Genomic DNA, 18,724 nt, shown 5'->3' on the forward strand with positions numbered 1-18,724 from the left:
CCTAGAGTTCTGTATAGAAGCACATTGAACCTTTTTGGCATAAAGTGTTCTTTAAAATTGAGTCGAGAACCCTAGAGTGAACCACATTGAACCTTTTTGGCATAAAGTGTTCTTTAAAATTGAGTCGAGAACCCTAGAGTTCTGTATAGAATCACATTGAACCTTTTTTGGCATAAAGTGTTCTTTAAAATTGAGTCGAGAACCCTAGAGTTCTGTGTAGAACCACATTGGAGATTTTTGTCTAACCAGATATAACATGCCACAACGCAATAAAATGCATCTTCAATTGACATTTGAACAAATGAACAAACTTTAAGCATTAAATATTGGTACATATCTACAGGCATGATGTTCTGTTGCTGTTGTTTTATTATTTTTGTCAGGTGGGTGAAGCAACAATAATTAATTTTGTCTGGATTATCAGGATTTGATTATACCATGAAAAGAAAGCTATGACATTATTCTTACCCACTTATATGGCATTGGTTACATCCGCAGAAAGACAGTGAAACATTACTTTTGCAAAATAAAGCATAATAACTTTTGTTGCTACGAAATTGCATGCAAAATAACAGTCAAATGTATTCAAGTAAATAGTGGATTTTGATTTCACGTCATTTAAGGTGCATATGTTGTATGATAACTGTAGATCATGTTTTTGTGCCTCTTATTTTAAGAACAATTGCAAATCATGTCCTTGACTGTATTTTTGTCCCTTTGTGAATGCAGAGTAGATTTTATCCCATCTTGTCCTTAGTTCCCAGTGAAAATGGCCTTTGTAACTTTAGGAGTGACTAAGATCCAAGTAGAATCTATTTTTGCTTGCTTTTACAGCATTCAAGGCCTCCTCTAATGTGTAGCATTGCACTAAACCCATATAATTCTGGCCTTGACATTGAGGCCCTTTCTTGCAGAAATCACCCACAGAATGTGTCCTCATATGTAAGCCAGCCAAGGCTGAAGAATCACTCTGGGCTGTGTTGATTGTTGTCAGATATGCGGAGCTGGTACCGTGCTGTACAAATGCATTGCTGTTGTTGAGTTCATGCTAATACTCGCGTCCTTGCCACACAGATCACATTGAGAATGACCCATGATGAAAGAAAAACATGTTCGCTGTATCTGTCCATGGTCTTTTACCGGAAGACCCGTTTAGTGTTGTAGAGAAAGAGTCTTTGCAGTTGGGCTTTATATCTATATTTTTGGATATTAGGTTTACATGAGATCAGTTCATTCAAATCATGTGTACACACACACACTGTCATTTGTGGCTCAGTTTGTGAGCTGTTCACTGCAGTCTAATGAAATAGCAATTTCCCCAAATACAGCAGAGATTTGTGCATGGACAGCATGTGTATGTGCTGGATTTGGCAGTGGTGTGCGTATTAATGAAAAAGTATTGATCGGGGATGGAATCATACTTTGTTTCAGCTCATTGATTGTCGCGGTTGTGGGGTGCTCTTAGGTCACAGGACATAATAATACCACCTCCAAGTGACGGCCCGCCCCATAATCCTTTGTGTTTGCACAGCATCTCTGAAGCCCTGAGCATTCCCCATCCCTCGGCAGATTCACCCAATCTTATTTCAGAAGGGCTTGATGCAATCTGATGGAACATACGGATGTAAATACCAAGGCCCACTGGTGTGCTCCAGCTGAGGCTTATCCCTGGGTAATACAAAAATGGAACAAATCAGCCCATAATCCCTCCTCAGCTATTGTTCTTGGAGCAGACTGACCACTCGCCAAAAAAACCCAGACTCTACTGTTGTATTCTGTATTCGTCTCTTTGCTGTGGTATAAAATGTCCAATCCAAGTTTTTACTTACCCCTTTCTCTCTTTCTGTCTCTAAACAGGTTTCCCTGATTTTCCAGGGAGTTCTAAGCGATGGAAGTGCTGCAGTGCGATGGCTGTGATTTCCGTGCCGAGACGAACGATGAGCTCAAAACGCACATACAGGACGTCCACACGGCCTTCCTCCAGCCTACAGAAGTGGGAGAAGGTGAAGAATCTCCCAGGCTGTCCAGGTCAAACTCGTTAAACTCCCACAGCCAAACAGAGGACGAGGAAGACTTGACCAATCACTCCTTAAAAAAGGACGCAGGTATATCAACATTTCTTGTGTGCGACCTGAAATATAAATAGATGATGAGTGCCTTCAAAATTTCAAAAAAGCACTTAAAAGTTTTTCTTTCTCTGTTCATGTTTCAGGCATCCACTCCTTAAACAAAGACCGTGGGCACTCCTCTGGTTCCAAGCAAGCTAAACACAACCAATCAGCAAAACCTTCAAACAAATCGTCATTCTTTCAGTGCAAGTTCTGTGTGCGGTACTTCAGATCCAGCTCTCTTCTCAGTGAACACACCAGGAAGGTCCATGGAGAAGCAAGCAATGAGAGATCCTTCAAAACTTCCAAGCAGGCCAGCTGCAGCGCTACGACTTATGATGGTGTAGGAACCGTCTTTTCCTGCCAGTATTGCACTTATAAATCCCCACACAGAGCTCGAATTCTGAAACACCAGAAAGTGCACCACAAGGAAGGTCTACCAGGCCACTCGGCTCCTGTCGAAGCAGAAGTTCTGGATTTAGAATCAGACGCCTCCTCCGTTGAAGAACACAGTGAAGATGCACCAGGGAATGTAGAACGTCGTGTGCTGGAGTCTATGATCAAGCCCCAGTCAAAAGGAGGCTTTAACTGCGAGTGGTGTGGCTTTCAGACTTCGCAAAGGCAACAGTTAGCCGATCATATGATGAAGAAACACCGTAACATGGTAAAGATTATGGTATCGTTACAACAGCCCAAAATTCAGGACGGAAGTGCAGGATCCAGCAAGTCTGATTCGGCTTCATCTAGGAGAAGCACTCCAACCTCCAATTTAAACCTGAATGATTTAGCGAGCAATGAAGGTTCCTCCGTAAAAGCCTCCTCAATCAAGGGATCCTCCGGCAATGCATCACTCAAGTCCACTTCAGGGATATCAAGTTTTCACTACTCACAGCTCACAGCAAAAATACCTAACAGCACAGGATCTTCCATACTGTCCGAGAGATCGACTTTCACCATGTCAGATATGTCTAGATCTGGCATGGATCTAGATGCCAGCTTGCTGAATGATTCCAGAAGCAGTTCAGATGATGAACTCTGTGGCACGGATGATCCCCAATACACAGAGCCAGCTGAGGATTCTACTAAGCTGCTTCTGTCAGAAGAGGATAATGACCTGCTAGAAACAAAAGGGGTTCCATTCAAAAGACATATGAACAGGTTCCAGTGCCCTTTCTGCTCTTTCTTGACCATGCACCGACGTAGTATTTCTCGTCACATAGAGAACATACACTTATCTGGCAAAGCTACAGTGTATAAATGTGACAAGTGCACCTTTCTTTGCACCAACCCACAAAAGCTTGACACACACAAACAATGTCATGGTGGGTCTTCCGATTGGGACACCATGGACTTAACCAATGAAAGTCTAGATGGTCAAGGTGAACGCTCCGAGCCCGTGAATGGAGGAAATAGCAGCTCAAAAATCAATGGGAAAAGATCCAATGCAGGCGAGGAACAGCAGGGTCCTCATCGGTGCTCACTGTGTAACTTCTCCACTATCACACTGAAAGGTCTACGTGTCCACCAGCAACACAAACACTCATACTGTGATGGAACACAAATCACGGGTCAAGAGATTTTGTCTAATGAACTGCAAGATTCTGAGTCTGAGTCCTACAACTCTTCAAGCTTTGTCCAGAAAACTCAAACATCAATCCTTGGATTTTCAACCAAGAAGCACCTTATTGGGAAGACAGCAAGAAAGTCCATCAACGATTTGCCCTTGGATCTCTCTCCCGTCAAAAAACGGACAAGGATTGATGAAATTGCAAATAATCTCCAGAGCAAGATTAGTCAAAGCCAACAGCATGAGGATGTGATTAACCTTGAGGAAATGGATGATGACATGGAGGAGAATGGCAATCACGTTGATGGAGAAACAAGCAAAGAGAGAGAATCCTCTGATGCTCAAAGCCAGCACTACACATTCAACACTCAGCACCTTCATGTTAGGAATTCTGGAGGTCTTCAGAAGGAGCGTGGCGTTGGGAAAAGGAAGCGCAGTCTGCAGTCAAAACTCGGTGCAAGAAACATTCCCGTTCAAGTAACCATTTCTGATGATGAAGACCATTATAGTGCCTCTTTGGAATCTAAAGATGCCCAAGATCAAAGCAGTCAAGATGGCAGAGAGACTTATCAGGACAATGTTGAATACACTGGGGAACCTGGGAACCTGTTCTACTGCAAACATTGTGAGTACCAAAACAAGTCAGCTCGCAGTGTCAGCACACACTACCAGAGGATGCACCCTTACATCAAGTTTAGCTTCAGATACATCCTGGATCCTGAGGATCAGAGCGCAGTCTTCCGTTGTCTTGAGTGCTTCATAGAATACAACAACTTTAATGATCTGCACCAGCACTATATGACGCACCATCCAGAAGCAAGTAATGTCTTGAACTTTAACCAGCCAGATCTAGTGTATATGTGCCGTTTCTGTTCCTACACAAGTCCAAATGTGCGGAGTCTGATGCCCCATTATCAAAGAATGCACCCTTCAGTGAAGATCAACAATGCCATGATTTTTTCCAGCTACATGGTGGATCAGCCTCATAAAAGTGCATCCGAGTCCCAAACACTAAGAGAAATCTTGAATTCTGGCCCAAAGAGTTTAAGCTCCACCTCGTCCGGGTCCAGATCATCATCCAGTCCGGCTCTCAAAAGCATCTGCAAAACACCAGAAGCAAACACAGAGGCTGAAGCTCTTCGAGAAAGTCTGGGTGGTAATGTGGTGGTGTATGACTGTGATGTCTGTTCTTTCTCAAGTCCCAACATGCACTCAGTACTGGTCCATTATCAGAAAAAACACCCTGAGCAAAAGGCATCATACTTCCGCATACAGAAGACAATGCGAGTCATATCTGTTGACCGAACACAGTTGTCCAGCAATTCAACCTACAGCCTAACTAGCACCCCCAAGTCTTCAAACTCCATCCTACCTACGGCTCTGGATGAGGATGTTTATTACTGCAAGCACTGTGTCTACAATAACCGCTCTGTAGTGGGCGTTCTGGTCCACTACCAAAAGCGACATCCAGAGATCAAGGTGACGGCGAAGTACATAAAGCAGGCACCCCCAACCCCAGGACTGCTGAAACTCATGGATGAGTTACAGATCGCACCCCCTAAACAGTTTCTGAAGCAATTCAACAACAACGGGATTGAAGGGTCAGGTAATTCCAATGCTAAAGGAGCATCCGACAAAGGGGAACCAGAAATGCTGTTCTTCTGCCAGCACTGCGACTATGGGAACCGCACTGTGAAGGGGGTGTTGATTCACTACCAGAAGAAGCACAGGGACGTGAAAGCCAATGCCGACCTTGTCCGTAGACATACAGCTGTGGTCCGGAGTCAGAGAGAAAGAGTGCAGATGATCCACGCTGGAAGTTCCACGTCCACTGCAACTGTAGCTACTGAAGCAGACAAATCCAGGTCATTGCGATCTTTGAAGTGTAGACACTGTGTGTACACGTCTCCTTACGTCTATGCCTTGAAGAAGCATTTGAAGAAAGATCATCCTACTGTGAAGGCTACGGCCATGACGATCTTACACTGGGCTTATCAGGACGGTGTTTTGGAGGCTGGTTATCACTGTGAGTGGTGCATATATTCCCACGCTGAGCCAAGCGGGCTGCTCATGCATTACCAAAGACGCCACCCTGAGCACAATGTCGACTACACTTACATGGCCAGCAAGCTGTGGGCTGGTCCTGATACTTCCACAAGCAGACAGGGTGGGAACTCTGAAACGAAGCATTACCAATGCAGAGATTGTGCCTTTGAGGCGTGCTCCATCTGGGATATTACTAACCATTACCAAGCAGTGCACCCTTGGGCCATCAAAGGTGACGAGTCTGTCCTCATTGACATTATCAAGGGGAACCAAGGACCTGATAAGCTGCTCCCGCAATTGGCCAAAGGACACGTTTCGACGTCCAGTCCGTTCAATAGCCACCTGCAGGAAGAGATTGGAGTTGAAGTCAGTCGCCCAACACACGAGCGCCAATCTAATCTCTCTCTGTCTGCCACCTCATCTATCTCAAACAACCCTTACCAATGCACCGTGTGCTTGTCTGAGTACAACAGTCTTCATGGGCTTCTGACCCACTATGGCAAAAAACACCCGGGCATGAAAGTGAAAGCTGCTGACTTTGCTCAGGAAGCAGACATTAACCCCAGCTCAGTTTACAAGTGCAGACACTGTCCGTACGTGAACTCCCGCATCCATGGAGTTCTCACACACTACCAGAAACGACATCCTTCCATCAAAGTCACGGCTGAGGACTTTGCTGATGATGTCGAGCAGGTGCACGAGGTAACCAACGAGAACGATGAGCGATCTAAAACACAGAGGCAGGGCTATGGTGCGTACCGTTGCAAGATGTGCCCTTACACACATGGCACTTTAGAGAAACTGAAGATACACTATGAGAAATATCACAACCAACCTGCTGCAGACATGTTTAAAACATCCGGCATGCAGTCGCCAGCTAGAAGAGATGATTTGGTTGCTGAATGCAGTAGCAACAATGTGACCGACGTCTCAGAGATCTGTGACTTGGACCTCACAATCTCCGAAGCCGCAAAGAGCGACAAGAACGCTGTGTTTAAATGCCAACTGTGCAAATACTTCTGCTCCACTCGGAAGGGTATCGCTCGCCACTACCGAATCAAGCATAACAATGTCAGAGCGCAGCCTGAGGGGAAGAACAACGTCTTTAAATGTGCCCTCTGCGCCTACACCAACCCCATCCGTAAAGGCCTCGCGGCACACTACCAGAAACGGCATGACATCGATGCTTACTACACGCATTGCTTGGCAGCATCCAGGACGGTGGGCGAGAAACCGAACAAGGTGACGGTGCCCTTGGCATCAAATGCAGAGACTCCAGCGATGAGCGAGGAGCTGAGGCTCGCTGTGGACCGAAGGAAATGTTCGCTCTGCTCCTTCCAGGCTTTCAGCAGGAAGAGTATTGTTTCTCATTACATAAAGCGCCACCCGGGAGTCTTTCCCAAGAAGCAGCCTTCCAGCAAACTGGGCCGTTACTTCACTGTGATCTATTCCAAGGACGCGGAGACATCTCCTTCCACGGAGGACGTGGAAATAGTTGAAGTCAAGGATGAGGTGGAACCTGAAGGCGAAGTTGACTGGCTCCCCTTCAAATGTATGAAATGCTTCAAGCTCTCGTTCATCGCGGAGGAACTGCTGGTGATGCATTACAATGACTGTCACAGCAAGGAACTCAAGTGGGATTTTGTCACCATTCCCAGCCCCGCGGAAGATGGGACCGAGCTCTACCAGTGCACCCACTGTGAAATCAAGTTCTTGACTCTTCCAGAACTCAGCATCCATTTGACCAACCACAACGAGGATTTCCAGAAAAGAGCCATGAGGCTGGAAAGGAGAAAACAGCTTCAAAGCAAGCAGAGGACGACAGAGCCGTCAGAAGCCAAACCAGAGAATAAGGTGAGCCTTGTAATGTGTTAAAAATGAGAGTACCCTGTTGAAAAAAAAAACAGCACATGCTGGTTAGGTATTTTTTGAAGCATGGCAGCTGGTTTGAGCTGTTTAAGCTGGTCCTTAGTTGGTCATGAGCTGGTTTAAGCTGGTCCTTAGTTGGTCAGGAGGTGGTTTAAAATGGTCCTTTGTTGGTCATGAGCTGGTTTAAGCTGTTCCTTAGTTGATCATGAGCTGGTTTAAGATGGTCCTTAGTTGGTCATGAGCTGGTTTAAGATGGTCCTTTGTTGGTCATGAGCTAGTTTAAGATGGTCCTTTGTTGGTCATGAGCTAGTTTAAGCTGGTCCTTAGTTGGTCATGAGCTAGTTTAAGCTGGTCCTTAGTTGGCCATGAGCTAGTTTAAGCTGGTCTTTAGTTGGTCATGAACTGGTTTAAGATGGTCCTTTGTTGGTCATGAGCTAGTTTAAGATGGTCCTTTTTTGGTCATGAGCTAGTTTAAGCTGGTCTTTAGTTGGTCATGAGCTAGTTTAAGCTGGTCTTTAGTTGGTCATGAGCTGGTTTAAGCTGGTCCTTAGTTGGCCATTAGCTAGTTTAAGATGGTCCTTAGTTGGTCATGAGCTAGTTTAAGATGGTCCTTAGTTGATCATGAGCTAGTTTAAGCTGGTCCTTAGTTGGTAATGAGCTGGTTTAAGCTGGTCTTTAGTTGGTCATGAGCTGGTTTAAGCTGGTCCTTAGTTGGCCATTAGCTAGTTTAAGATGGTCCTTAGTTGGCCATTAGCTAGTTTAAGATGGTCCTTAGTTGGTCATGAGCTAGTTTAAGCTGGTCCTTAGTTCTAATGAGCTGGTTTAAGCTGGTCTTTAGTTGGTCATGAGCTGGTTTAAGCTGGCCCTTAGTTGGTCATGAGCTGGTTTAAGATGGTCCTTTGTTGGTCATGAGCTAGTTTAAGCTGGTCCTAGTTGGGAATGAGCTGGTTTAAGCTGGTGTTTAGTTGGTCATGAGCTGGTTTAAGCTGGTGTTTAGTTGGTCATGAGCTGGTTTAAGATGGTCCTTTGTTGGTCATGCGCTAGTTTAAGCTGGTCCTTAGTTGGTTATGAGCTAGTTTAAGCTGGTCCTTAGTTGGTTATGAGCTAGTTTAAGCTGGTCCTTAGTTGGTCATGAGCTGGTTTAAGATGGTCCTTTGTTGGTCATGAGCTGATTTAAGATGGTCCTTTGTTGGTCATGAGCTAGTTTAAGCTGGTCCTTAGTTGGTAATGAGCTGGTTTAAGATGGTCTTTAGTTGGTCATGAGCTGGTTTAAGCTGGCCCTTAGTTGGTCATGAGCTGGTTTAAAATGGTCCTTTGTTGGTCATGAGCTAGTTTAAGCTGGTCTTTAGTTGGTCATGAACTGGTTTAAGCTGGCCCTTAGTTGGTCATGAGCTGGTTTAAGATGGTCCTTTGTTGGTCATGAGCTAGTTTAAGCTGGTCCTTAGTTGGTTATGAGCTAGTTTAAGCTGGTCCTTAGTTGGTCATGAGCTGGTTTAAGAGGGTCCTTAGTTGGTCATGAGCTAGTTTAAGCTGGTCCTTAGTTGGTCATTAACTGTTTTAAGCTGGTATATGTATGAATTGGTCATGAGCTGGTTTATGGTTGTCAGTGATTCTTCCGATTGTAAAGTCATGTAGTGTGAAACTTCCTGATCCATCGGTCAGTGTGAACACAGCAGACACTGAATGATACCGGTATAAACCAGCTGCCATGCCTAAAAATATACCTTTTTTCAACAGGGTAGACACTGCAATAACTAGATTGCATCAGTCAAGATATTGTCTAATGCTTTTCTGTTGTTTCTCTTCATAGGTGGAAAGCACAGCTGATAAGACTCCTATTGGCTACAGGTGCAACTTCTGCGTGGAAGTCCATCCCAGCCTCCGGGCCATCTGTAACCACCTGAGAAAGCATGTGCAATACGGCGAGGCCAAGGAGGGACACGTGAAGGTACAAACACCATCTATCAGTAGCTTTAAAGGACAACTCCGGTGAAAAACGAACCTAGGGGTAATTAACACATACTTACTTACTTTATACTTTATAAAGACAGTACATTATGCGTTTACGGACGGCAGCCATCTTGGAAAACAGTCTCGACGAGACGAGCCACGAATGCTGTGCCAAGGGAGCTGATCGATAGGAATTAAGATTTCAAAAACTTAATTCCTATCGATCAGCTCCCTTAGCACAGCGTTCGTGGCTCGTCTCATCGAGACTGTTTTCCAAGATGGCTGCCGTCCGTAAACACGTAATGTACTGTCTTTATAAAGTATCTTCTTATTAAACTGTTTGAACTCTTACAAAGTTCTCAATGCTTCGGTTTGCATGTAGGGACCCTCATTATGCTGCCGTGTTAGTGTGAGGCTATTTTGAGTCTTTTTATTTAATTTAACTTATTCTGTGCCTCTAGCGTTACAAGCTAATCTGTTTTTAGAGATAAAACTCTTTACATTCGTTTTTCATGAAAACGCATCCCAGAGAACGATCTACTCGGTAACCATCTGTTAATTACCCCTAGGGTCGTTTTTCACCCGAGTTGTCCTTTAACCCTTAAATGCATGACTGTTTCGCCAAACATTCGTACATATTCGGGTCGTTAGCGACTGGATCTATATTTAATACGGATAGATCTCTATCTGTCGCGATAATATATAAAACTCCTGATGTTAGAGTAACAGTTACAGAAGAATAAAATAAAACCGTTTGGAGGTTGGAAGGGTTCAGTTTGAGCAGATGTTTAATCCCATCATCATCTGTCCTCGTCAGAGCTCTGCTACTCTGCTCACATTCGCCATCTCACACATATTCTCAAAACTCATTTTCAACGTCTTCAAAATCAATATTTTGATGGCTGACAGCTTCTTGAGCACATCCATCATCAAGAGACAGTGACTCTAATCTTTGATTGCGTTCAGTACATGCTCTCTGCAGTAAACCACTGAGCCATTTCAAGTTTTGCAGATTATAATTATCATCGTTTCGTTATCTGTCTGAGGTAACTATGAGTGAAACGTCACTTCAACATTGCATATCAGACATCGGCACTTTGTGGAATAAAGGTGAATTGCGCCCTGTTTTGTAATTATAGATTAATTTATCTTTGTGCAAAAAAATATACACGTACTCTTACACAACTTGGGTCGTTAGCGACCCTATGCAAAAAACTAGTGGAAAAACAGACATTCAATTATAATTCTATTATTTTTTTCTTGTTATATTGTTTAAAATGGATTGATTGAGGAATACTAAGAAGGCTGATGTCTAACTTTAAAAAATGAATGAGGAGCAGGGTAGCGAATGACGTCTTGCATTTAAGGGTTAAACAGTCACTGTAGTTCTAAAGGATATTTTATTTTGAACTTCCTCTCCGTCTTGAACACAATGTCTATATTCAGTCTTTTCCCTGAGGTAGCCTCTCGTCTTCTCAACCGCATTCACAGTCCGCTCAAGTGTCTTTTTCTCTTGTTCGGATGGTTAAAATGCTACAATTCAGCTGCACATTCAGTGAAATAGCCGAATTGAGCAAATCCTTGAGTGTTGCTGAAGAAACAGAGAAAGCGGGACGAGTGTGGTGTTATGACTTCTGCTTAAACTCAAGTGTTTTATTTCATTGTGTGGGCATTCATGAAGAAAGCCTTGAACGTGTGGTAAAGTTGATTATGTAATTAAATCTGGTGGCCTTGTGCTCACATTTTGCATACACAGAATGAATGATTTTCATATTTCTAAAGCGCTTTTTTTGAATGCGATGCTGGACTACATGAGGTTTTTAGAAGGCAAGAATAATGCCATCCAACTTTTGGAACCGCGTTTGTGTTGGGAGTGCATCTGGGATGCATTGAAATGCTCTCTAGGAATTTAGAATGGAAAGTGTATTTCTTAGGTTCACTTTTAATCAGCCTTTGTCTTCACTAGTGGATTTGGACTAGTGTGACAAATTAAAAGTCATGGTATAATGCTGTTTATGCTCTTCTTAATTAGTATTTTTTTGTGTTTAGTCCAAATATCTAAATATTCCTAAATCAAGATTCATTTACTTGGTAAGTTTAATAACATAAGATATTTTTACTTGTTTTCTGGGGAAAAATATGAAAATGAAGTTTTTGCTTGAAACAAACAAAATTATCTTCCAGTGCGGTGAGAAAAATATTATTTCTGTTTGGGACGGAGACAAGATTTCAAGATTATTTTTCTCCCCCCATTGGCAGATAATTTTGCCTGTTTTAAGCAAAAACTCATTTTGATGAAAAAATATCATATGGCATTTTACCTATCTAGTAAATGCATCTTGATTTAAGAATATTTAGATATTTAGACTGGAAACAAGACAAAAATACTAAGTAAGAAGAGCATTTTTTGCAGTGTATTGGATTTAGACTGGTGTGGCAAATTAAAAGTCATGGTAAAATCCAATGCATTTGCATATAAGAATTGCGTGTCGTTGAGGACTTTCCTCATTAACCGCAGCACTGCAAAAATGCTTTTTTTACTTAGTATTTCTGTCTTGTTTCCAGTCAAAATTTCTAAAAATTCTTACATTAAGAAACATTAAATAGACAAGCAAAAGTAATTGTCTTGTTTTGGGGAAAAATAACTCAAAATGAAGAGAGTTTTTGCTTAAAATAAGATAAATAATCTGCCAATGGGGTGAGAAAAATTATGTTTGAATTAAGATTATTTTTCTCACCCCATTGGCAGATTATTTATCTTATTTTAAGCAAAAATTCTTCATTTTGAGTTATTTTTTCCCAAAACAAGACAATTACTTTTGCTTGTCTAGTAAATACTTCTCATTTTAAGAAATGTTAGATGTTTGGACTAGAAACAAGACAAAAATACTAAGTAAGAAAAGCATTTTTTCCATCCAGTCCATCTCTGGATCGACCGGCCCTTGTTCTCTCTGAGGAGAAAGCCATTTAGGTGGGCTTGATGCTGTGGAGTGTAAGCGCCTTAGTGTTAGTATTCCACTGAGAATGCCAGGATACTGGCAGGGAGGATTTGAATGGAAGCCCAGTGAGGATCAGCAGATAGAGAGGCCAGGATTGGGCTGGACCGCGCCGGACACTAGGGGGCAGCGCTCAACAGGTCCTTCATCAGCTGAACCCCTTTGAGCTGAGAGTTTGAAGGGTTAGCTCACCCAAAAATGAACATTATGTCATTAATGGCTCTCCCTCATGTGGTTGGACACCCGTCAGACCTTCGTTCAACTTCAGAACACAAATGAAGATATTTTAGTGTAAAGCTGAGAAAGGCTTCAGATAGGCCTCCATTGGCATTCAGTCCATTCCCACTCACAAGACCCATAAAGGCCCTAAACACATCGACACACAGCCCATCTCACTACAGCGGCTGGACAATCACTTTACAATGACACGAGAATAGTTATTGTGTGCAAAAATCAAAATAACGACTTTATCCGCCGAGTTATTGACATGAACTCGACGCATGCGTGAGAATATGATCCGCCGTTCATGACCAGAAGAGGAGGAGCGAGACCGACACGGAAGACAATAACTCGGCGGATAAAGTCGTTATTTAGATTTTTGCGCACAATAACTATTCTCGCCGCTTCGTTCAGTGATTGTGCAGCCGCTGTAGTGAGATGGGCTGTGTGTCGATGGGTTTAGGGCCTTTATGGGTCTTGTGAGTGGGAATGGACTGAATGCCAATGGAGGCCTATCTGAAGCCTTTCTCAGCTTTACACTAAAATATCTTCAAGGTCTTAAGGTCCTTTCACACCGGACACGTAACGAATAAGCAAATATTTTGCGTCAAAACCATTCACATCAGCCGCGACACGAATTTGCGACGTTTCAGAGCTCTAACATTACAAAACATTCGCGGCGACAGCTGAGAAAACACTTCATCATTCAGTGAAGACGAGCTTTTCATTTTATTTAAAGGACCGAGAAGAAGGTTTTGGGTGCAGCCAGTCTTATAGATCAGAGAGTCTAAAGGGGAGGTGTAACACGGTTCGTAGATGGGAAGGAAGGAGGCGGGAACCGGCGAACGTTCAACAACATTTATTCAACATAAATAAACAAAACGAAAGTAAAACCGCGGGCAGCCCCTCACGGACGACTGCCCACTAACACATAAACAAAACTCAACATAAACTCCAGGCCTGGTCCTCTCTCGTCTTCTGCAGCTCTTGTTCCTCCTTTTATGCTCCCGTCACATGGCCGCGAGACGAGACCGGTGTGCCACGCAGCTGGCACTCGTCAACATTAATCACCGGCCCGCTCTCGCGGTCCCTCGCCCCGCTGCCTGTCACACCACAGGAGGATGCTAATCTTGTACAGGAGCTAAAACTTTATCACGGCCGGTTCAGTGCTTACTTTCTAAAGTCTGTGGGACAATTTGAGGAGCTCCTCCAGAGACGGCAGCGCATCTGACGAGACAAACACACACTTCAGGGAACCAATCGATCCGAGCAGATGTTTCCAGTCGAGTCACAATGTGAACATTTCAGTGCCACAGACGTAGCCTACTGATGGCAACACGTTCACTTTCCATAATCGCGGACACAATGTTTAGAAAAAAAATCAACTATTTATAAAAGGTTAAGTTATTGCTGTCTGTATCATACAGTGGGCAAACACAGCTGCAGCTGTAATCTCATGAGAAATGGCATGCCTGGCAAACGTTAAAGTTGAGTGAATAGCTCGTGACATCAACTGGACATTTCCTCACCTTTGTTTCCTTGTATGTGATTGGTTGAAGCCGTTTTTGTCGGCGCTAGAGTAAAAAAAAAATGGCATCGAAACGGAAAAAAATAAATGTCGTTTTTTCGCCTCAGCACATTCGCGTTCGGTGTGGAAGCGCTCATTACACAAACAGCTGATCGGGAAAAAAAACCATTGCGCAAATTATTCGCACGTCATAATCGCGTCCAGTGTGAAAGGGCCTTTACGGGTGTCCGACGACAAGAGGGGGAGTCATTAATGAAATCATTTTCATTAATGGGTTAGTTCAGCGATAAATGTGCATTGTGTGATTAATTCCTCCTGTGGTTGGCCAGCCGTCAGACCTCCGCTCATCTTCACACACAGATGAAGATATTAGTGTTGAAATCCGATGGCTCAGAAAGGCCTTCATTGACACCAATGTCATTTCCTCTCTCAAGACCCATAAAGGCACTAAAGACGTCGTTACAAAGCCCATCTCACTACAGCGGCTCTACAATCATTGATGAAGAGGCCAGAATAGAGTTAGTGCGCAAAAAACACTAAATAACGACTTATATAGTGATGGCCGATTTCAGAACAAAGCTTCGAACCGTTATGAGTCAGTGAATCGATTCATGATTCGAACCGTTATGAGTCAGTGAATCGCTTCATGATTCGAACCGTTATGAGTCAGTGAATCGCTTCATGATTCGAACCGTTATGAGTCAGTGAATTGCTTCATGATTCGAACCGTTATGAGTCAGTGAATCGCTTCATGATTCGAACCGTTATGAGTCAGTGAATTGCTTCATGATTCGAACCGTTATGAGTCAGTGAATCGCTTCATGATTCGAACCGTTATGAGTCAGTGAATCGCTTCATGATTCGAACCGTTATGAGTCAGTGAATCGATTCATGATTCGAACCGTTATGAGTCAGTGAATTGATTCATGATTCGGATCGCGTGTCAAACTGCTGAAATCACGAGACTTTGGCAATCCGAATCACGATTCACTGACTCATAACGGTTCGAAGCTTTGTTTTGAAATCGACCCATCACTATAAAAGTCACTCATTTACATTTAGAGAACATGGTTTTAAATGTAAACTCGTCATGAAAAGGGAAGTTGCACTGGTCTTGTCTGTATATCGAGTGAAACGCTTATCAAACAAGAATAAATATCCAGCAGCCATATCACCCTGCAGCCCAAGACTGGTTTCCCACTGAAGCTAAGCAGGGCTGAGCCTAGTCAGTACCTGGATGGGAGACCAACTGGGAAAACCCGGAGCTGCTGGTAGAGGTGTTAGTGAGGCCAGCAGGGGGTGCTCACCCTGTGGTCTGTGTGGGTCCTAACACCCCAGTATAGTGATGGGGACACTATACTGTCAAAGAGCACCGTCCTTCGGATGAGACGTTAAACCGAGGTCCTGACTCTCTGTGGTCATTAAAAATCCCAGGATGTTCTTCGATAAAGAGTAGGGGTGTAACCCCGGCATCCTGGCCAAATTTGCCCACTGGCCCCAGTCCATCATGGCCTCCTAAAAATCCCCATATCCTGATTGGCTTCATCACTCTGTCTCCTCTCCACCAATCAGCTGGTGTGTGGTGAGCGTTCTGGCGCAATATGGCTGCCGTCGCATCATCCAAGTGGATGCTGCACATTGGTGGTGGTTTGAGGAGATTCCCCCCTTCTATGTAAAGCGCTTTGAGTGCCTTGAAAAGCGCTATATAAATGTAATGAATTATTATTATTATTATTAAATGTATGGAGGGCGGGGCTTGATTGAATGGGTGTGGTTTGCTATTGGTTGCCCCGCCCTCATCACCATAGAGAGCAAGAAGGAGGGGAACGTATTCTGACTCAAGATGACCAGGAACATGAATTTAAAAACTATGGATAATTAATTTAATAAACACTGCATTATTCCATATAATATACTAATTTCATGATGATTTTTAATGTTTAGTTAGTGATATACTGCATGCCACATTGACCTGGGCCTCTAGTCGTCATCCTGCACATTGTTTTTGTGTGTGTTTTTAATTATTATGTTGAATTGGTCTGGAAATCTGCAAATGTATTTTGGTGTGTCTCGATGTGTTGGCTCTGATTGGCTGAGGGTGCAGGGTCACTCTCTCTCTCTCTCTCTCTCTCTCTCCCTCTCTCTCTCTCTCTCTCTCTCTCTCTCTCTCTCCCTCTCTCTCTCTCTCTCTCTCTCTCTCTCTCTCTCTCTCTCTCTCTCTCTCTCTCTCTCTCTCTCTCGCTGTGGGCACAGCAGATGTCTCACAAACACACAGGAACCTCTCGGCCGTTTCTAAATTAAGAAAGAGGGATGTCCCGATAGTGCTGGAAGACTCTGCTTCAAACAGAGAGAAATATCATATTAGATGCATATGTGTGATTAATCATGATTAATAAAGCAAAAACAGAATGTGCAGGTCTTTTATAACACCACAAAATGGTGAAAAAAATATATATATATATACATAAATACACAACATTTTTTGATCTGTAAGATTTTTAATGTTTTTAGAAGAAGTCTCGTATGCTCATTAAGCATTTATTTGATTAAAAATACAAAACCTTTTAGTAAAGTATTGTCATTTAATCATTCTCAGATGAGGAGCTGACGATCAACACACATAAACCTTATGGGGGAAAAATTCATTAAACTGATCAAAAGTGACATTTATAATGAGCCATATAAAAATATACACCGATCAGAATAACACTGATGATCTCTCCATCACGGCTCCTGTTAGTGGGTGGGATATATTAGGCAGCAAGTGAACATTTAGTCCTCAGAGTTGATGTGTGTGAAGCAGGAGAAATGGGCAAGCGTAAGGATTTGAGCGAGTTTGGCCAGATTGTGACGGCTAGACGACTGGGTCAGAGCATCTCCAAAACTGCAGCTCTTGTGGGCTGTTCCCGGTCTGCAGTGGTCAGTATCTATCAAAAGTGCTCCAAGGAAGGACCAGTGGAGAACCGGCCACAGGGTCATGGGCGGCCAAGGCTCATTGATGACCGTGGGGAGCGAAGGCTGGCCCGTGGGGTCCGATCAAACAGACGAGCTACTGGAGCTCAAACTGCTCCAGAAGTTAATGCTGGTTCTGATAGAAAGCTGTCAGAATACACAGAGCAGCTCAGGTTGTTGTGCAGTTCTGCTGACATTTATAACGTTATGCGTCGCTCTGCTGCTCTGATTGGTTGTAGGTCTGTCCAATTGATGTCTTTCATATTATGTCCCCATAATTACAACCCAATGAGCATCAGACTTCTTAGGGTGATTGATATTCTCATGTTTGATTATTGTAATTTCCGTAATTTCCTCGCACAGCAGGAAGCAGCAGAGACGACTGTTCCCGTTCCCGTGGACCGAATCACCAATGGCGAGGCTGAGGATGTGGATGTCGGGAACGTTGAGGTCGCCATGGAGACCGGCACGCCACCGGCCGGGGTCGCCATGGAGACCGAGGATCCAGCGGGAACGCCGGAGAAGCCACGCCCTGTTCCCGGACATCCGTGCAGCATGTGCAACCGCATGTTCATGTCCATGCAGGGCCTGCGATCCCACGAGAGGAGCCATTCGGCCGTAATGCTCGTCAACAGAAGCGACAAATACAGCTGCCAGTTCTGCCACTTCGCCTCACCATTCAGACACAAGTGAGTCGGGTTTTAACACATAAAGGGTTAGTTCAGCCAAAAATGAAATGTCTGTCATTAACTCCTCTCCCTAATGTCGCTCCACACCCGTAAGACCTCCGTTCATCTTCACACACAGTTTAAGATATTTTAGATTTAGTCTGAGAGCGTATGCAAGTGTATGCACACTGCAAAAAGTGCTTTTCTTACTCAGTATTTTTGTCTTGTTTCTAGTCAAAAATTCTTAAAACGAGAAGTATTTACTAGACACACAGTAAAATTGGTTAATTTGTGGTTACTAATGAATAACTACAATAGCCGTTATTTATTTATCTATTAATATTATGTTTGTTTTGTTCATTGTAAAACCATGGTTCGTTTTTGTAATTGCTCTGCAAAAAATGCTTTTCCAATCATCTAAAAATTCTTACATTAAGAAATATTTACTAGACAAGCAAAAGTAATTGGGTTACACTTTATTTTGATAGTCCACTTTAGACATTCTACTAACTATAAGCAACTACATGTCAGCTAACTCTCATTAGAGTATTAGTAGACTGGTAGGTTACGGTTAGGTGTTAGGGTTCGGGTTAGTGGAATAAGTTGAATTGTAGTTGCAAAGTTACTTAGAGTCAGTAGAATGTCTGTTGGGGACCAACAAAATAAAGTTTTGGTAAATATTAATCAGACAGTCTACTAATACTCTAATGAGAGTTAGCTGACATGTAGTTGCAAAGTTACTTATAGTTAGTAGAATGTCTAAAGTGGACTATCAAAATAAAGTGTAACCAGTAATTTTCTTGTTTTGGGGAAAAATAACT

At 43.3% G+C, this 18,724-nt stretch overlaps 1 protein-coding gene across 5 annotated transcripts in view; it reads left to right on the forward strand.

Moving 5' to 3' along the window:
* The window catches only part of znf462 (zinc finger protein 462), an 80,135-nt gene that overhangs the window by 42,071 nt on the left and 19,340 nt on the right, over nucleotides 1-18,724 (forward strand). For 4 of the 5 annotated variants that reach the window (XM_067422744.1, XM_067422743.1, XM_067422740.1 and 1 more), the window contains exons 2-5: nucleotides 1,858-2,105; nucleotides 2,213-7,575; nucleotides 9,401-9,538; nucleotides 17,599-17,924. In XM_067422744.1, the coding sequence (XP_067278845.1) occupies nucleotides 1,889-2,105; nucleotides 2,213-7,575; nucleotides 9,401-9,538; nucleotides 17,599-17,924 (6,044 nt within the window). In that variant the 5' untranslated portion in view covers nucleotides 1,858-1,888. The remainder of the gene's footprint in view (nucleotides 1-1,857; nucleotides 2,106-2,212; nucleotides 7,576-9,400; nucleotides 9,539-17,598; nucleotides 17,925-18,724) is intronic. The other variant, XM_067422742.1, reaches the window with a different exon arrangement.

Source organism: Pseudorasbora parva, chromosome 18 (genome assembly GCF_024679245.1).
Source record: "Pseudorasbora parva isolate DD20220531a chromosome 18, ASM2467924v1, whole genome shotgun sequence".
Taxonomy (NCBI): domain Eukaryota; kingdom Metazoa; phylum Chordata; class Actinopteri; order Cypriniformes; family Gobionidae; genus Pseudorasbora; species Pseudorasbora parva.